The following is a 14,394-nucleotide window of genomic DNA, read 5'->3' as shown; positions in this document are numbered from 1 at the left end:
TGTTTTAATGCCTCCGAGAATTCTAGATCATCAATAGGTTAACAATAATGTATTGAAATATATAGATATAGGCTGTCTGAGCAAGATTCGGGTAAAAGTAAAAAACGACCGCTTAAACATGATTTTATCGATTTTATGTCTTTGGGAACCGTACCTAAAATCTTCCGAGCGACATTTTTGTAGAATATTCCGATGCTGAAAAATGTCATCTTGTGCCACTTTTATTGACGTTCTTGAAATAAAGGACGAAAAGGACATTGAAGGAAGCAGGTTAGAAGGTCGAAATGTTCTACGAAAAAAAATCCTCATTTGATTTGACTGAAGACATGTCATCTTAAATATAAGCTTAAACAACAGCGAACAAAGATATAACGCTGATTCCAGATGGCTTTTAGGGTCTCCAGCCAAATATTCATCACGCCGTATCGCGAAAGTTCGACTCACGGCGAATCTGTCCTTCGGGGTTCTGTATATACTCACCAAGGGCTTTCATCTCCAATAGGAATTTTTCACCCCCCAGACTTTGAGCTCCATTTTGTTGCACAGTGTAATAAGAATGAGCGATGATGAACCCGCTAGTAAGGTATATAAATTCGAACCATATTGTAACGACACAATTGCCTCCGTTTGCTGGGGTGAGCTCTCGGCGGCCAAGGTTCCGTCACAGAAATTTATTTAATTCAGTGACCCGAGTAAAGGAAACGCACAATGTTCAGGATCTGTTTGTATTTATTGGCTTCAATATCGATCGTGAGTACAAATGACAGAAGTAACCTATTCGGCGGGGAATCCGGCGCAAACGGTGGGAGACCTTGTACGGAACTCCTCGTTCCAGACGACGGAAGCGGCGTAGAAAACACGCTTCTAGTCGTGACCAGGCTGCTCCGCGGGTGTTGTCTGGACTCTGTTCAGGTGTCTTACGCTGTCCAATCGGGTCTCGTTCTTCGGCCGACGATGGGTGGCTTAATGTACACGCTAGTCGGGATGTAGGTCCGTAGCGGTGTGCGAGGAATGTTCGTCCGGGCTGTTGTCACGGATAAGCGGCGTACCAAAACACGCTTATAACGGGGATACACGTTGAACGGTGGGCGTAGAGTTCGTATCGCGCTTGTCTAATTCGAGGTTTCCGGGTCTAATACGCCTATCCGGGTCGGTAACCGGTGAACTGCGACAAGCGGCAAGCGAAACACACTTATCCGGAATGAAAGCACGAAAACTGGAATAAGCGGCGAACGTAACACGCTTATCCGGGCAAAAGCACGAGTACTGCGATAAGCGGCAAACGAAACACGCTTATCCGGGGCGAAAGCACGAGTACGGCGATAAGCGGCAAACGAAACACGCTTATCCGGGCGAAAGCACGAGTACTGCGATAAGCGGCAGACGAAACACGCTTATCCGGGCGAAAGCACGAGAACTGCGATAAGCGGCGAACAAAACACGCTTATCCGGGCGAAAGCACGAGAACTGCGATAAGCGGCGAACGAAACACGCTTATCCGGGGCTAAAGCACGAGAACTGCGATAAGCGGCGAGCGAAACACGCTTATCCGGGCGAAAGCACGAGAACTGCGATAAGCGGCAAACGAAACACGCTTATCCGGGGCTAAAGCACGAGAACTGCGATAAGCGGCAAACGAAACACGCTTATCCGGGCGAAAGCACGAGTACTGCGATAAGCGGCAGACGAAACACGCTTATCCGGGCGAAAGCACGAGAACTGCGATAAGCGGCGAACGAAACACGCTTATCCGGGGCGGAAGCACGAGAACTGCGATAAGCGGCGAACGAAACACGCTTATCCGGGCGAAAGCACGAGTACTGCGATAAGCGGCGAACGAAACACGCTTATCCGGGCGAAAGCACGAGAACTGCGATAAGCGGCAAACGAAACACGCTTATCCGGGGCTAAAGCACGAGAACTGCGATAAGCGGCAAACGAAACACGCTTATCGTGGGCGAAAACACGAGGACTGCGATAAGCGGCTAACGAAACACGCTTATCCGGGCGAAAACGCGAGGACTGCGATAAGCGGCAAACGAAACACGCTTATCGTGGGCGAAAGCACGAGGGCTGAGATAATCGGAAAACGCTACACGTTTATACAGGTTGAAGACGCGAGGGCTGCGATAACTGATCCCGAACACTGTCTGAACCGGCGGATGGAACACTGAAACGCACTGCTCAGAACACGTCTGCTCCCTTGGTTAACACTCTTTCCTCTTATTCAGCACTCTACTCACCAGGTTCTTCAGAATCTCTTGTGGGGTTCCTTGTTGACACGGCACGTGTGGGTCGCACTAATGACTTTCTTGAACTGTCCCCTTTAAGCGTCATCAACTCCCTTTTATAGTGTCGTTAATAACATCACTCATCTAACACTAGCAACAACACCATTATGTTGTCCGTTCTTAGGTATTCTCACTCTATGCATTAGATTCCCTAACGCATGGTCGTTGTTGCTAGTTGTTTACCTACTAGTTGCCCATCAATGCCCTTACGCATGTATGTTGTTGCTTGTTGTTTTCGTCCATCACCAGCATCGATGCCTTTACACATGTGCGTTGTTGCTACTTGTTTTCGTCCATCAGCAGCATCGATCCCTTAACGCATGTGCGTTGTTGCTACTTGTTTTGATATTTTTGGCGATCGCACTGTGGCCTAACGGTATGTTGTTTTGATGCATTTTTGGCGTAAACAACAATGAGGGCCACTCGGTCAGGCAGGGAAAAATCGTGGCGAGGGTGGTTTACTCAGAACGGGAACCAGGTTATGAATAAAAAAAAAGATGTTATGTTGGTAATTCATTTTTATAGTGAAAATTCAAAAAAAATAACAATATTAAGAAAAAAATAAAAAAACAATAGCAAATAAAAAAAATAAAAGAATAAAAAAAAACAAAGTTATTCATCGCTCCAGCCATGGTGTGGCGGAAACGAGTTCGGCGACTTCCGCCTTCACACTGCCCCCCCTCCTACGGAATACGGCCTTACTTGGGCTTGATAATGACCTTGCCCTGTCGGTTGATGAGGATTCCAAAACGCCTTCCACATACCTCCACCACCCTCTTGTGCTGCTTCCGTGGCAATCGAGACTCCAGCCCCACTCGAATGTGCCACTGTAGCCCCTGGTGGACCTCTCTAGGCAGCTCCTCGTGGCAGGCAAATTGCACTCCGGGTGCTCGGGCTTCGGGGACCACAAGTACGCTGCTCAGCCTGGGCTGAACAACCTCCTCGCCCCTGGTGGTCACGAGACGTGGGTTTCGACGGGAGGAGGTCCCGCCATCCTCTGACTCTGTCGTGTCGGCGTAACGTGGGGACGTGTTAACCCGCTGGGGGTAATGCAGCTCGCCCGGGGCCTCTTCCAACGTGCTCTCATCGTCCAGGGTGATTGTAATTACGGGCGGCTCGGGATGCGGGTCGGTTACCCCGCTCTCGACAGTTATCCGCGGGGTCGCTGGCCGTCCTATGGGCATCTCATCCATCGAGTCGTCGTCGATGACGATCAGATCGGGGAGCGGCGACACTTCCGGAGAAGGCGTTGGTGGGTTTGAGGAGACCCATCTCGGACGCGGTGGTGTGGTTGACCTCCTCGTCCGAAAGTTCTATCACCTCGGGGTTGACGGTTGGGACAGTGGATGGTGTCGGTGGGACCCCCGGTGGTTGTGCCGGTCCGATGCTCGGTGCCTGCATTGGTTGGACAGCTGCCACCGGCCTCTGTTTTGGCTTCCTTGTCATCTGCTCGAGCCTTACGTAGCAGGGACGCATGGTTGCAAGCTTCGCTGCGGTTTCCTTTCTTGCGCTCCGGCGGTGTTTTTTGGACCGACTCTTTGTCTTCGAGGTACCCGAGCGCTGCGAAGTCGTATCGAGGTGATCTTGCCACTGCTGCTTATAGTAAGCCTTCGTCTTTAGGGGGGTCGCGAGGTTTTCCATTGCGATGCGTCGGTTATTATGGTTTAGATCTGCGGGAGAAACAATAGAGATATTATTATCAAGATCATTACATTTGCGTTCATTTGACGGGGAGATGCTCGGTTCAGACAGGTGATCGGCCGGAGAGGTGTAAGGTTTCAGCTCGCTGAGGTGTGCGGACCTCAGGTCGCCTTTAACAACGCCGCGCACTTTAACGATTACCGGAGACGTGTGGCTCACGACTTCATACGGACCGTCAAACTTCGGAGCTAACTTTGCCGCGAAACTCTCGACCGCCTTTGAAAGTGGATGTTGACGAACCCATACTAGATTCCCTATTGCTGGCTTCCATTGTCGTCGCCTGAGGTTATAATGCCTTCGTTGATCCTCACCGGCGCGGCCAAGTGATGACGGACCAGGGCAAACACGTCTCGCAAATTCTCAACCTTTGATTTGGGATCCTCTCCCAGCGTTCCAGTGCCAGTGGTGACTTCGTCGTAGAGAGCACCCGGGAGGCGGGGTTGTCGGCCTTGTACTAAGTAGGCGGGACTGTAACCCGTGGTGTCAGATGTGCTGGTGTTGATGGCGAGATTCACCTCGGGCAGATGTTCATCCCACTTGTTATGCTGATTTTGGCAAATCTGGGCTATCATCGTCTTCGCCGTTCTGTTGGCTCGTTCTGTTGGGTTTTCCTGGGGACAGTACGGCGCCGTGAGCTGATGTCGAACTCCAATCTCTTTCAAATATCTTTCCAGCTCCCGGCTGGTGAATTGGCTTCCATTGTCAGTGATCAGAACCTTGGGAACTCCGAAACGGGCTAGTATACGCTCACGAAATGCCTTAACCACTCCACTTGCCAGTGCTTTCCTCATCGGTACCAGTTCCACCCATTTGGAGAACCGGTCGAATAAAACCAGGAGCATAGTATTACCATGTTTAGTACGGGGTAAAGGTCCCACAAAGTCGGCGCAAACGGTGGCCCAAGGTTCATCGGGTATCGTAATCAGCATCTCTCCTGCGGGGGCCATTTGACTTGGTTTGTACTGCTGACAGGAGGTGCAGCTTTTCACAAACTTCGCGATGTCGCGCATCATCCCCGGCCAGTAGTATCGTTCGCAAATGCGCTTACCAGTCTTCCTGATTCCCATGTGACCGGCAGCTGGCTGACTGTGGTTCTCTCTTAGAACCCGCTCTCTTAAATGGATCGGCACGCACAACTTCCAAGGCACGTTGTCTGCGTCGTTCGGATGGCTGGGAATATGACGATACAATTGAGTTCCCACGATGGCGTAGTCGGGATATTTCTTTGGGTTATTTTCGATCTCCACCATCCTGGCACGTATCCATGGGCATTCAGTAACGGCTTCCTCCACTGCCCTCTGTAGAGATTCCACGGGCTGTCGTGATAACGCGTCGGCCACTACGTTAAGGCCTCCCTTCCGGTATCTGACCGTGTAGCGGTACTGTTGTAGCTCTAGGGCCCACCTGGCCAATCTTCCCGTCGGGTTATCTATCGAATTTAACCACTTCAACGCCAGATGATCTGTAACGACCTGGAACTCATAGCCTTCCAGGTATGGTCTCATTTTCCGTATTCCCCACACGATTGCTAAGCACTCTTTCTCTGTGGCGGAGTAGTTTCGTTCGGCCCCGTTGAGTGTGCGACTGGCGTAGGCAATGACTCGTTCTCCTTCCTCGAATTCTTGGGTAAGCACCGCTCCGAGCCCACAATCACTGGCATCTGTCTGTAACATGAACGTCCGACTAAAATCCGGACAGGCCAATACAGGAGCTTGGGTTAATCTGGCCTTAAGTATTTCAAAGACCGTCTGTTGGTCCTCTGTCCAGCGCCAATGTTTCCCTTTCTTAAGCATCGAAGTCAGTGGGTTAGCCAATGTTGCGAAGTCTGGGACGAACCGGCGATACCAGGATACCACGCCGAGGAAACGTCGCAACTCCTTAACATTTCCTGGCGGTTTCATTTCCAAAATAGCGACTATCTTCTCCGGATCTGTCTGGATACCCTCGCCGCACACTACATGTCCTAGATATTTGGTTTCCTTCTGGAAGAACTGGCACTTCTCTGGATTGATGCGCAAGTTCGCGGCACGTAGCCTTCGGAACACTTCTTGCAAATTAGCCAGGTGTTCCTCCAATGTTCTGCCGATGACTATGATGTCGTCCAGATAGGCGAATGCAAATGGCTCCAGTTCCGGTCCTATGACTCCATCCAGGGCTCGTTGAAATGTCGCTGGGGCCGAATGCAATCCGAACGGCATGACTCTCCACTGGAATAAACCTCTGCCAGCAACCGTGAAGGCTGTATACTTCTTACTCCCCTCCTCCAGCGGTATCTGCCAATAGCCGTCCTTTAAATCGATGCTGCTAACATATTTCGCCTCACGCAAACGATCTAGAATCGACTGGATACGGGGAAGCGGGTAGGCGTCTGGATCCGACTTGCTATTGAGGTGACGGAAATCCATACAGAGCCGCCACGTTCCGTTTTTCTTTTGGGCTAAGGTGATTGGAGAGCTATAGGGGCTGTGGGACGGTTCGATGAAGCCATTGGCCAGGAGCTCGTTGATGTTTGCGTCTATAATAGTCTGCATGGCTGGATTTCTTGCGGCATAGCGTAACTTGAACGGCCGATCGTCGGTCATTACAATGCGGTGCGTGGCAGCTGTGGACGGCCCATGGATGTCTTTGAACTTCTGGAGCTCGGTATCTAAAAAACTTTGAATCCTTTGTCGATCAGCATTTGTCTGTTCACTTACCGGTGGTGAGTCCCCAGGGCTCTGGACGGTTCCCGTGGTAAGACGACAACGGGGCTCCGTGCTTCTACCCTCGCAGGTGTGGCTAAGACTACCTAGTTTCTCCACTGGGGTGGCGCCACTCGGGCACTCCGCAGTTCTGGAGAAGACACACGAGAGTCCCGCCATCGTTATCCGGGCTCCAATCTCAGCCAGAAAATCCAGGCCTATGATGACATCCTCCGTGGCATCCGGCATTACCAGCAAGCGCGTAGGGACGAGTTGATTGCCGAGATTAATCGTAGTTTCAACGGCCTGTCGGACGAACCTCTGTGATCCATCGGCTAAGGTTACCGTCGTGCTAATGGGGAGGCGGTGTAGGCTGTCCTCGAGCTTGGCAACGAGGGATTCGCTAATGAATGAGCTGGTCGCGCCAGTATCAACGGTGGCGGCGACGCTTAGGCCACCTATCCCGATCGTGGCGACTAGACGGGTAGGTTCGATGTGCAGGGCAGAGCCTACTGGCGGGGTTCTCCGGACTTCTGCGGACCCGTCTCCCCTGCGCTTGGACGGGCCCGACTCGCGTTTCCCGCACTCCTACGGCAGCAGTCGATGGTACGTACATCTCTTCGCCCGCACTCCCAGCAGAACAGAATAGCTTCGTTTCGACAGCGTGCGGCGAAATGCCCCTCCAGCCCACAACGACGACACGCCGTCCTCGGATTTATTGGCGGCAACTGTTGTGGCGCTGGCTGCGGGAGACTGGGGTCCAGTCGGCGGTGTTGTTCCCTGGAGGCAGTACTAATCGGCGGCAAACTTTCGAGGTCGTCGGCCATTACCAGTAGCTCGTGAAGTGAGTGGAAGTCCTTTCGCCTAATGTACCAAAGGTACTCTGGCAATGCGTTCCGGAAGATGCGCTCTAACTTTTGTTCCTCGCTGTAGTTGCTGTGTCGCATGAGATTCTGCATACTTAGCGAGTAATCACGAAACGATTCCCTGGGCTTCTGTCGTCTCTTACGGATCTCGTCCTCGAGCTGTTCGAAATAACGGGCTGGCAAGAAAAATCGCTGGAAGTCTCCACGAAAGTCGACCCAGGAAGGCCATGGGCGGCTGTTATTTCGGAACCACACCAACGCCTTGCCTTTCATAATCTCCGGCATCATCTTAGGCAACACATCCAGGTGTAGGGCGTACATGTTGGCCAGTTCCTCCACCCTTTCCAGGAATTCCAATGGGTCTGGGCCTCCATCAAAGCTGAGATTCCATTTACGGACCTGATCGGCTATCGTGCGTATGTCTAGGTGACGGATGGGATCCGGAAGTTCTCTTCTCGGCGCAGGTGAGGTAGGCTGCGTCGGGGTTCCGAGTACTATAGGCGTAGATGTACCGGCGGGATCGGTGACAGCGAGCGTGGGGCCCTTCTTGGGAGATACGCCCGTTTTGCTATCACCTTTCGATGTGCTCTGCTCGTGTATGTCCTGTAGTTGTAACAATCTCGCTAAATCTGTGGGATTGTGGTCTTGGCCCAGAAACTGGCCGAATCTCTTCCTAAGTTCTTCGACAGTCCCGCTGACGTCGAGGCTGAACTCATTTAGATAGTTTCCCAACTCCTCCTTACGCAGACTATAAGCCCACGAGGTGCGCAGGGTTGCCATCGTGCCAGCACAGAAACAATCCTTTCGTTCGTTGAAACAGTTTATCCTTTACTCTTGTCCCTGCTCGGGCGCCACTGTAACGACACAATTGCCTCCGTTTGCTGGGGTGAGCTCTCGGCGGCCAAGGTTCCGTCACAGAAATTTATTTAATTCAGTGACCCGAGTAAAGGAAACGCACAATGTTCAGGATCTGTTTGTATTTATTGGCTTCAATATCGATCGTGAGTACAAATGACAGAAGTAACCTATTCGGCGGGGAATCCGGCGCAAACGGTGGGAGACCTTGTACGGAACTCCTCGTTCCAGACGACGGAAGCGGCGTAGAAAACACGCTTCTAGTCGTGACCAGGCTGCTCCGCGGGTGTTGTCTGGACTCTGTTCAGGTGTCTTACGCTGTCCAATCGGGTCTCGTTCTTCGGCCGACGATGGGTGGCTTAATGTACACGCTAGTCGGGATGTAGGTCCGTAGCGGTGTGCGAGGAATGTTCGTCCGGGCTGTTGTCACGGATAAGCGGCGTACCAAAACACGCTTATAACGGGGATACACGTTGAACGGTGGGCGTAGAGTTCGTATCGCGCTTGTCTAATTCGAGGTTTCCGGGTCTAATACGCCTATCCGGGTCGGTAACCGGTGAACTGCGACAAGCGGCAAGCGAAACACACTTATCCGGAATGAAAGCACGAAAACTGGAATAAGCGGCGAACGTAACACGCTTATCCGGGCAAAAGCACGAGTACTGCGATAAGCGGCAAACGAAACACGCTTATCCGGGGCGAAAGCACGAGTACGGCGATAAGCGGCAAACGAAACACGCTTATCCGGGCGAAAGCACGAGTACTGCGATAAGCGGCAGACGAAACACGCTTATCCGGGCGAAAGCACGAGAACTGCGATAAGCGGCGAACAAAACACGCTTATCCGGGCGAAAGCACGAGAACTGCGATAAGCGGCGAACGAAACACGCTTATCCGGGGCTAAAGCACGAGAACTGCGATAAGCGGCGAGCGAAACACGCTTATCCGGGCGAAAGCACGAGAACTGCGATAAGCGGCAAACGAAACACGCTTATCCGGGGCTAAAGCACGAGAACTGCGATAAGCGGCAAACGAAACACGCTTATCCGGGCGAAAGCACGAGTACTGCGATAAGCGGCAGACGAAACACGCTTATCCGGGCGAAAGCACGAGAACTGCGATAAGCGGCGAACGAAACACGCTTATCCGGGGCGGAAGCACGAGAACTGCGATAAGCGGCGAACGAAACACGCTTATCCGGGCGAAAGCACGAGTACTGCGATAAGCGGCGAACGAAACACGCTTATCCGGGCGAAAGCACGAGAACTGCGATAAGCGGCAAACGAAACACGCTTATCCGGGGCTAAAGCACGAGAACTGCGATAAGCGGCAAACGAAACACGCTTATCGTGGGCGAAAACACGAGGACTGCGATAAGCGGCTAACGAAACACGCTTATCCTGGGCAAAAACGCGAGGACTGCGATAAGCGGCAAACGAAACACGCTTATCGTGGGCGAAAGCACGAGGGCTGAGATAATCGGAAAACGCTACACGTTTATACAGGTTGAAGACGCGAGGGCTGCGATAACTGATCCCGAACACTGTCTGAACCGGCGGATGGAACACTGAAACGCACTGCTCAGAACACGTCTGCTCCCTTGGTTAACACTCTTTCCTCTTATTCAGCACTCTACTCACCAGGTTCTTCAGAATCTCTTGTGGGGTTCCTTGTTGACACGGCACGTGTGGGTCGCACTAATGACTTTCTTGAACTGTCCCCTTTAAGCGTCATCAACTCCCTTTTATAGTGTCGTTAATAACATCACTCATCTAACACTAGCAACAACACCATTATGTTGTCCGTTCTTAGGTATTCTCACTCTATGCATTAGATTCCCTAACGCATGGTCGTTGTTGCTAGTTGTTTACCTACTAGTTGCCCATCAATGCCCTTACGCATGTATGTTGTTGCTTGTTGTTTTCGTCCATCACCAGCATCGATGCCTTTACACATGTGCGTTGTTGCTACTTGTTTTCGTCCATCAGCAGCATCGATCCCTTAACGCATGTGCGTTGTTGCTACTTGTTTTGATATTTTTGGCGATCGCACTGTGGCCTAACGGTATGTTGTTTTGATGCATTTTTGGCGTAAACAACAATGAGGGCCACTCGGTCAGGCAGGGAAAAATCGTGGCGAGGGTGGTTTACTCAGAACGGGAACCAGGTTATGAATAAAAAAAAAGATGTTATGTTGGTAATTCATTTTTATAGTGAAAATTCAAAAAAAATAACAATATTAAGAAAAAAATAAAAAAACAATAGCAAATAAAAAAAATAAAAGAATAAAAAAAAACAAAGTTATTCATCGCTCCAGCCATGGTGTGGCGGAAACGAGTTCGGCGACTTCCGCCTTCACAATATATAGGAAGACCTTGGGTCTTTTGTAGGAGGACTTGTGGTCTTCTACAGGAGGACGTCAGGTCTATGCAGGAGTACCAGTGGTCTGGTCTCTAGAAGCCCACTGGTCGCCTTTAGGAAAACCTCTGGTTCTACATAGGAAGACTTATTGTATTCTAAACGAGGACCTCTGGTCTTTTAATATAAAAAAATATGAAAAACTTTAATTCTTTATAGGAAAACTTCTGAGCTTCTATAGAAGGACCTCTGGTCGTCTAAAAATACCTCTGGTCTTCTCTAGATAGACTTCGGGTCCTCTATAGGAGGACCTCTGGTCTTATAAAAAATACCTCTGGTCTCTGGAAGAGAACCTTTGACACCCTATAGGAAGACCTGTGGTCTTCTATAGAGAATCATGTGGTCTTCCTTAGATAGACCTGTGATCGACTATAGGAAAACGTATGGCCTTCTCTTGGAAGAACTACGGTCATTTACATGAGGACCTCTGATACTCTACAGGAAGATGTATGGTCTTCTATAGGACGAACTATGGTCATCTATAGGAAGATGTATGGTCTTCTATAAAAAACAATGGTCTTCTCTAGGAAGTCCTATGTTAGTCCCACGGGAAAACCTATGGGGCTCTATAGGAAAAAAAATGATCTTCTATAGGAAGACCTCTTGTCTTTCATAGAAAGTCCTGTGGGTTTCTATAGGAAGACGTGTGGTCTTCTCTAAGAAGAACTGTTGTCTTCTATAGGAAGGTCTGTACGAAGACCTGTGGTTTTCTATTGGAACACTTGCAATTTTCTATAAAAAGAATTGTGGTCTTCTGTATGGTGACCTGTGGTCTTCTATAGGAAAGCATTAGAACTTCTTTAAAAATACCTGTGGTCTTCTCTGAAACTCCTATGGTCTTTCATAAGGGCTCCTGTGGTCTTCTGTAAGAAAACCTATTAAAAGGAAGACATACGGTATTTATTCTAAATAACCCAACGGACTTCTGTAGAAACTCATCCTTGTTTTAAACATAACGACCTATCGTTGTCTATAAGAAGGCCTAGTGATTTCATTGTTGTTGTAACAATGTTTTATTTAATGTTTGTAAGTTCATTTCCTGCTTAATCTACAGTTCTGGGAATGTGGCAGCTTCGATGGGATGTAACCACAGATCTACTGGAGTTAGTAGTAGGCTTGGCATGGCACTTGAACAGGTGCAGTATATCGTACTGGCTTGTGCCACATGCTGGGCATAAGTTTTATACAGTGCCATCTACCCTTGCCCACAGATTTACTAGAGTTAGTTAGTAGGTTTGGCATGGCACTTGAACATGCGCAGTGTATCGTGCTGGCTTGTGCCACATGCTGGGCATAAGTTTTGTACGGTGCCATCTATCCTTGTCCTATATTAATTTAGACGGCTGCACCATCCCGAGCGTAGTTGAGCCGATATAGTTGTTTATAGCATCTGTAACTGCATCCGTGTGAATGCTATTTAAATCTGCTTGATAGGCCTGATCATCTTCTTGAATCTTTCTTGAATCCCTCTTTCAAGATTATGAAAATCCCTCCTGACATGCCTGGGTTTGGTGGGTTTTAACCACCATATGGTGATGGTTCTCACGGTAAAACCCGAGCAAGTACTGCGACGAAAACATGCCACTGTGTTACTGATCCCCTTAGGGTTACCTATTGTTACTGTAGAGTAAAACCTACAAGTTTTTTAGGAAGATTGCAGGAGTTTTCTTGGAATACCTACTGGCCTTTTGTATAAAAACTAGGTAGTGATTCATAGAATAACCTATAGGTCATCTTAATCTCCTGGCCTTCCATTAGAATAGCAACAAGTATTCAAAGAAATACCTGTCTTCTTCTGTCAAAGGACCTTTTTCTCCGTACAAAGTACTTATTGTCTTTTCTTAGAAGATCCACTGTTTTCTGTAGGAGGACCTGTTGGTTTTCCGTATATTGGTCTTCTATGATATACGAGACGGGTCATCTACGGAATGGTTTACAGTTATTCTATGCCTTTCGAAAGGGGGTATTAAAATTACCAACATTGAAACCCCTACTTGTTTTGTAGAGGGAGGACCAACATTTTCTTCCCTTTTTATACCCTCAGCATTTATGCTAACGAGGGTATATACACTTTCATACGGGCAAAATGTGCCTCATCGAAATAATGGTTTTAGACCCCAAGTATGTTTGGACGAAATGTGTTTCAGACAATTTGGAGTCGATTGAGCAATTTCCGTCTGTCTGTCTGGCTGGATGGTGCGCACGATAACTCTCGAACGGATGAACCGATTCGGTTCAAATTTTGGCTTTCGTAATATTTTGCCCAAACTTAGTTTACGTTCGAAGATGGACTATATCGGTCCACTCCTTCCGGTACCTCCCCCACAAAAGTTCGAAAATGTTCGGAAAATTTGTGCGCACGATAACTCTTGAAGGGAGTAACTGATTTGGTCCATACATTGCCCATCGTAAAATGTGTACCAGACTTAGATAATGTTTCGATATAGACTCAATCGGCCCACTCCTTCGGGTAGCTCCCACACAAAATTTCAGAAAAGTTCAGTTTAGGGTCATCTCTCGAATCACTTTGATTTTTGTTTTAGCAACTTGTATTCACTGCCCTCCATACGAAGGTACAAGTTTCATTAGGGGCAATACTGAGAAAATAGCCTGAAAGTTGCAAAAAAAACCCTATGACACCGTGTGAGGTGGTTGGAGCGCAAGATAACTCTAGAACGGATCTGCAGATTCGGTCCAAAATTTGGCTTTCGTAATATATTGTCTAAACATAGCTTAAGTTTGAAGATAAGCCATATAGGTCCACTCCTTCAGGTACCTCCCCCATAAAAGTTCAAAAATGTTCGGAAAATTTGTGCGCACGATAACTCTCGATGGGAGACACCGAATTGGTCCATACTTTACACATCCTAATATATCTACTAGATATATATCAGGTTCAAATATGGACTACATTTGTCCAATCCATCCGGTACCTCCCACACAAAATTTCGGATAAGTTCACTTTAAGACCTGCTTAGAATCACTTTGATTTTTGTTGAAGCAACTTGCATCCGCTGCCTCAATTACGATGGTAAACGTTTTTTCAGGGGCAAGTCCATACTTCTTGAGCAAGCATCCCGAAGGGTGTAAAAACCCCCTATGGCACCATATGTAGTGGCTGAAGATCCACTTCCATAATGGTCAATTAAGATCCATTCCTTTTAGTATCTCCTCCGCAAAGCTTTTGATCTCTAATCCTTTTTGTCGGTTCAAATTACCAAAATTTTTAAAGCCCCTAAATACATACTTTTTGGAAAAAATTGTTTCAATATATACAGGTTGTTAATATGGCATTTCGTTTCCTTTCCTTTCTCCCGGTTACCATAGGTATCCTCCCTTTGTAAAACGTGTTCATCCGTTTTCAATTATTTGCTCATGGGTGGCTGTTTGTGATTCCATCGACTTCGGAGTATTTGAAAAGTATTGCTGCTGCTAGTCTATTACTATTACATATGTAAATGGAAACGTGGGCACATAATCACGTCACGAAGTCCATAGCAAAAGTCAGCAAAAGCGAGATGCAACACGAAGTTCTTCAAAAAAACTTCACACGGATATAGTGTAACACCTTTCCCTAATGGAT

General features: G+C 48.6%; 1 protein-coding gene across 1 annotated transcript; it reads right to left on the bottom strand.

The window, feature by feature from the left end:
• Window positions 1–1,728: 1,728 nt before the first annotated feature.
• Window positions 1,729–12,994, bottom strand: LOC141390401 (uncharacterized). Its single transcript, XM_073963312.1, has 2 exons — window positions 10,035–12,994; window positions 1,729–3,961 (listed from the first exon to the last, which is right to left on the bottom strand). The coding sequence occupies exons 1-2, from the start codon at window positions 10,126–10,128 to the stop codon at window positions 3,477–3,479; spliced, it is 579 nt and encodes a 192-aa protein (XP_073819413.1). The 5' UTR covers window positions 10,129–12,994; the 3' UTR covers window positions 1,729–3,476.
• Between the last annotated feature and the right edge of the window lie 1,400 nt (window positions 12,995–14,394).

This window comes from Musca autumnalis, unplaced genomic scaffold (assembly GCF_047663935.1).
Source record: "Musca autumnalis isolate F117 unplaced genomic scaffold, ASM4766393v1 scaffold_1, whole genome shotgun sequence".
NCBI classification, from domain to species: Eukaryota; Metazoa; Arthropoda; class Insecta; order Diptera; family Muscidae; genus Musca; species Musca autumnalis.
This window is presented reverse-complemented; position numbering and strand designations above follow the sequence as displayed.

Coding starts and splice junctions, on each gene's coding strand:
- LOC141390401 (XM_073963312.1), bottom strand. CDS start 10,128: ATGACGCTTAAAGGGGACAGTTCAAGAAAGTCATTAGTGCGACCCACA. Junction 3,962..10,034: donor AAGAGATTCTGAAGAACCTG/GTGAGTAGAGTG, acceptor TTTCTCCCGCAG/ATCTAAACCATAATAACCGA.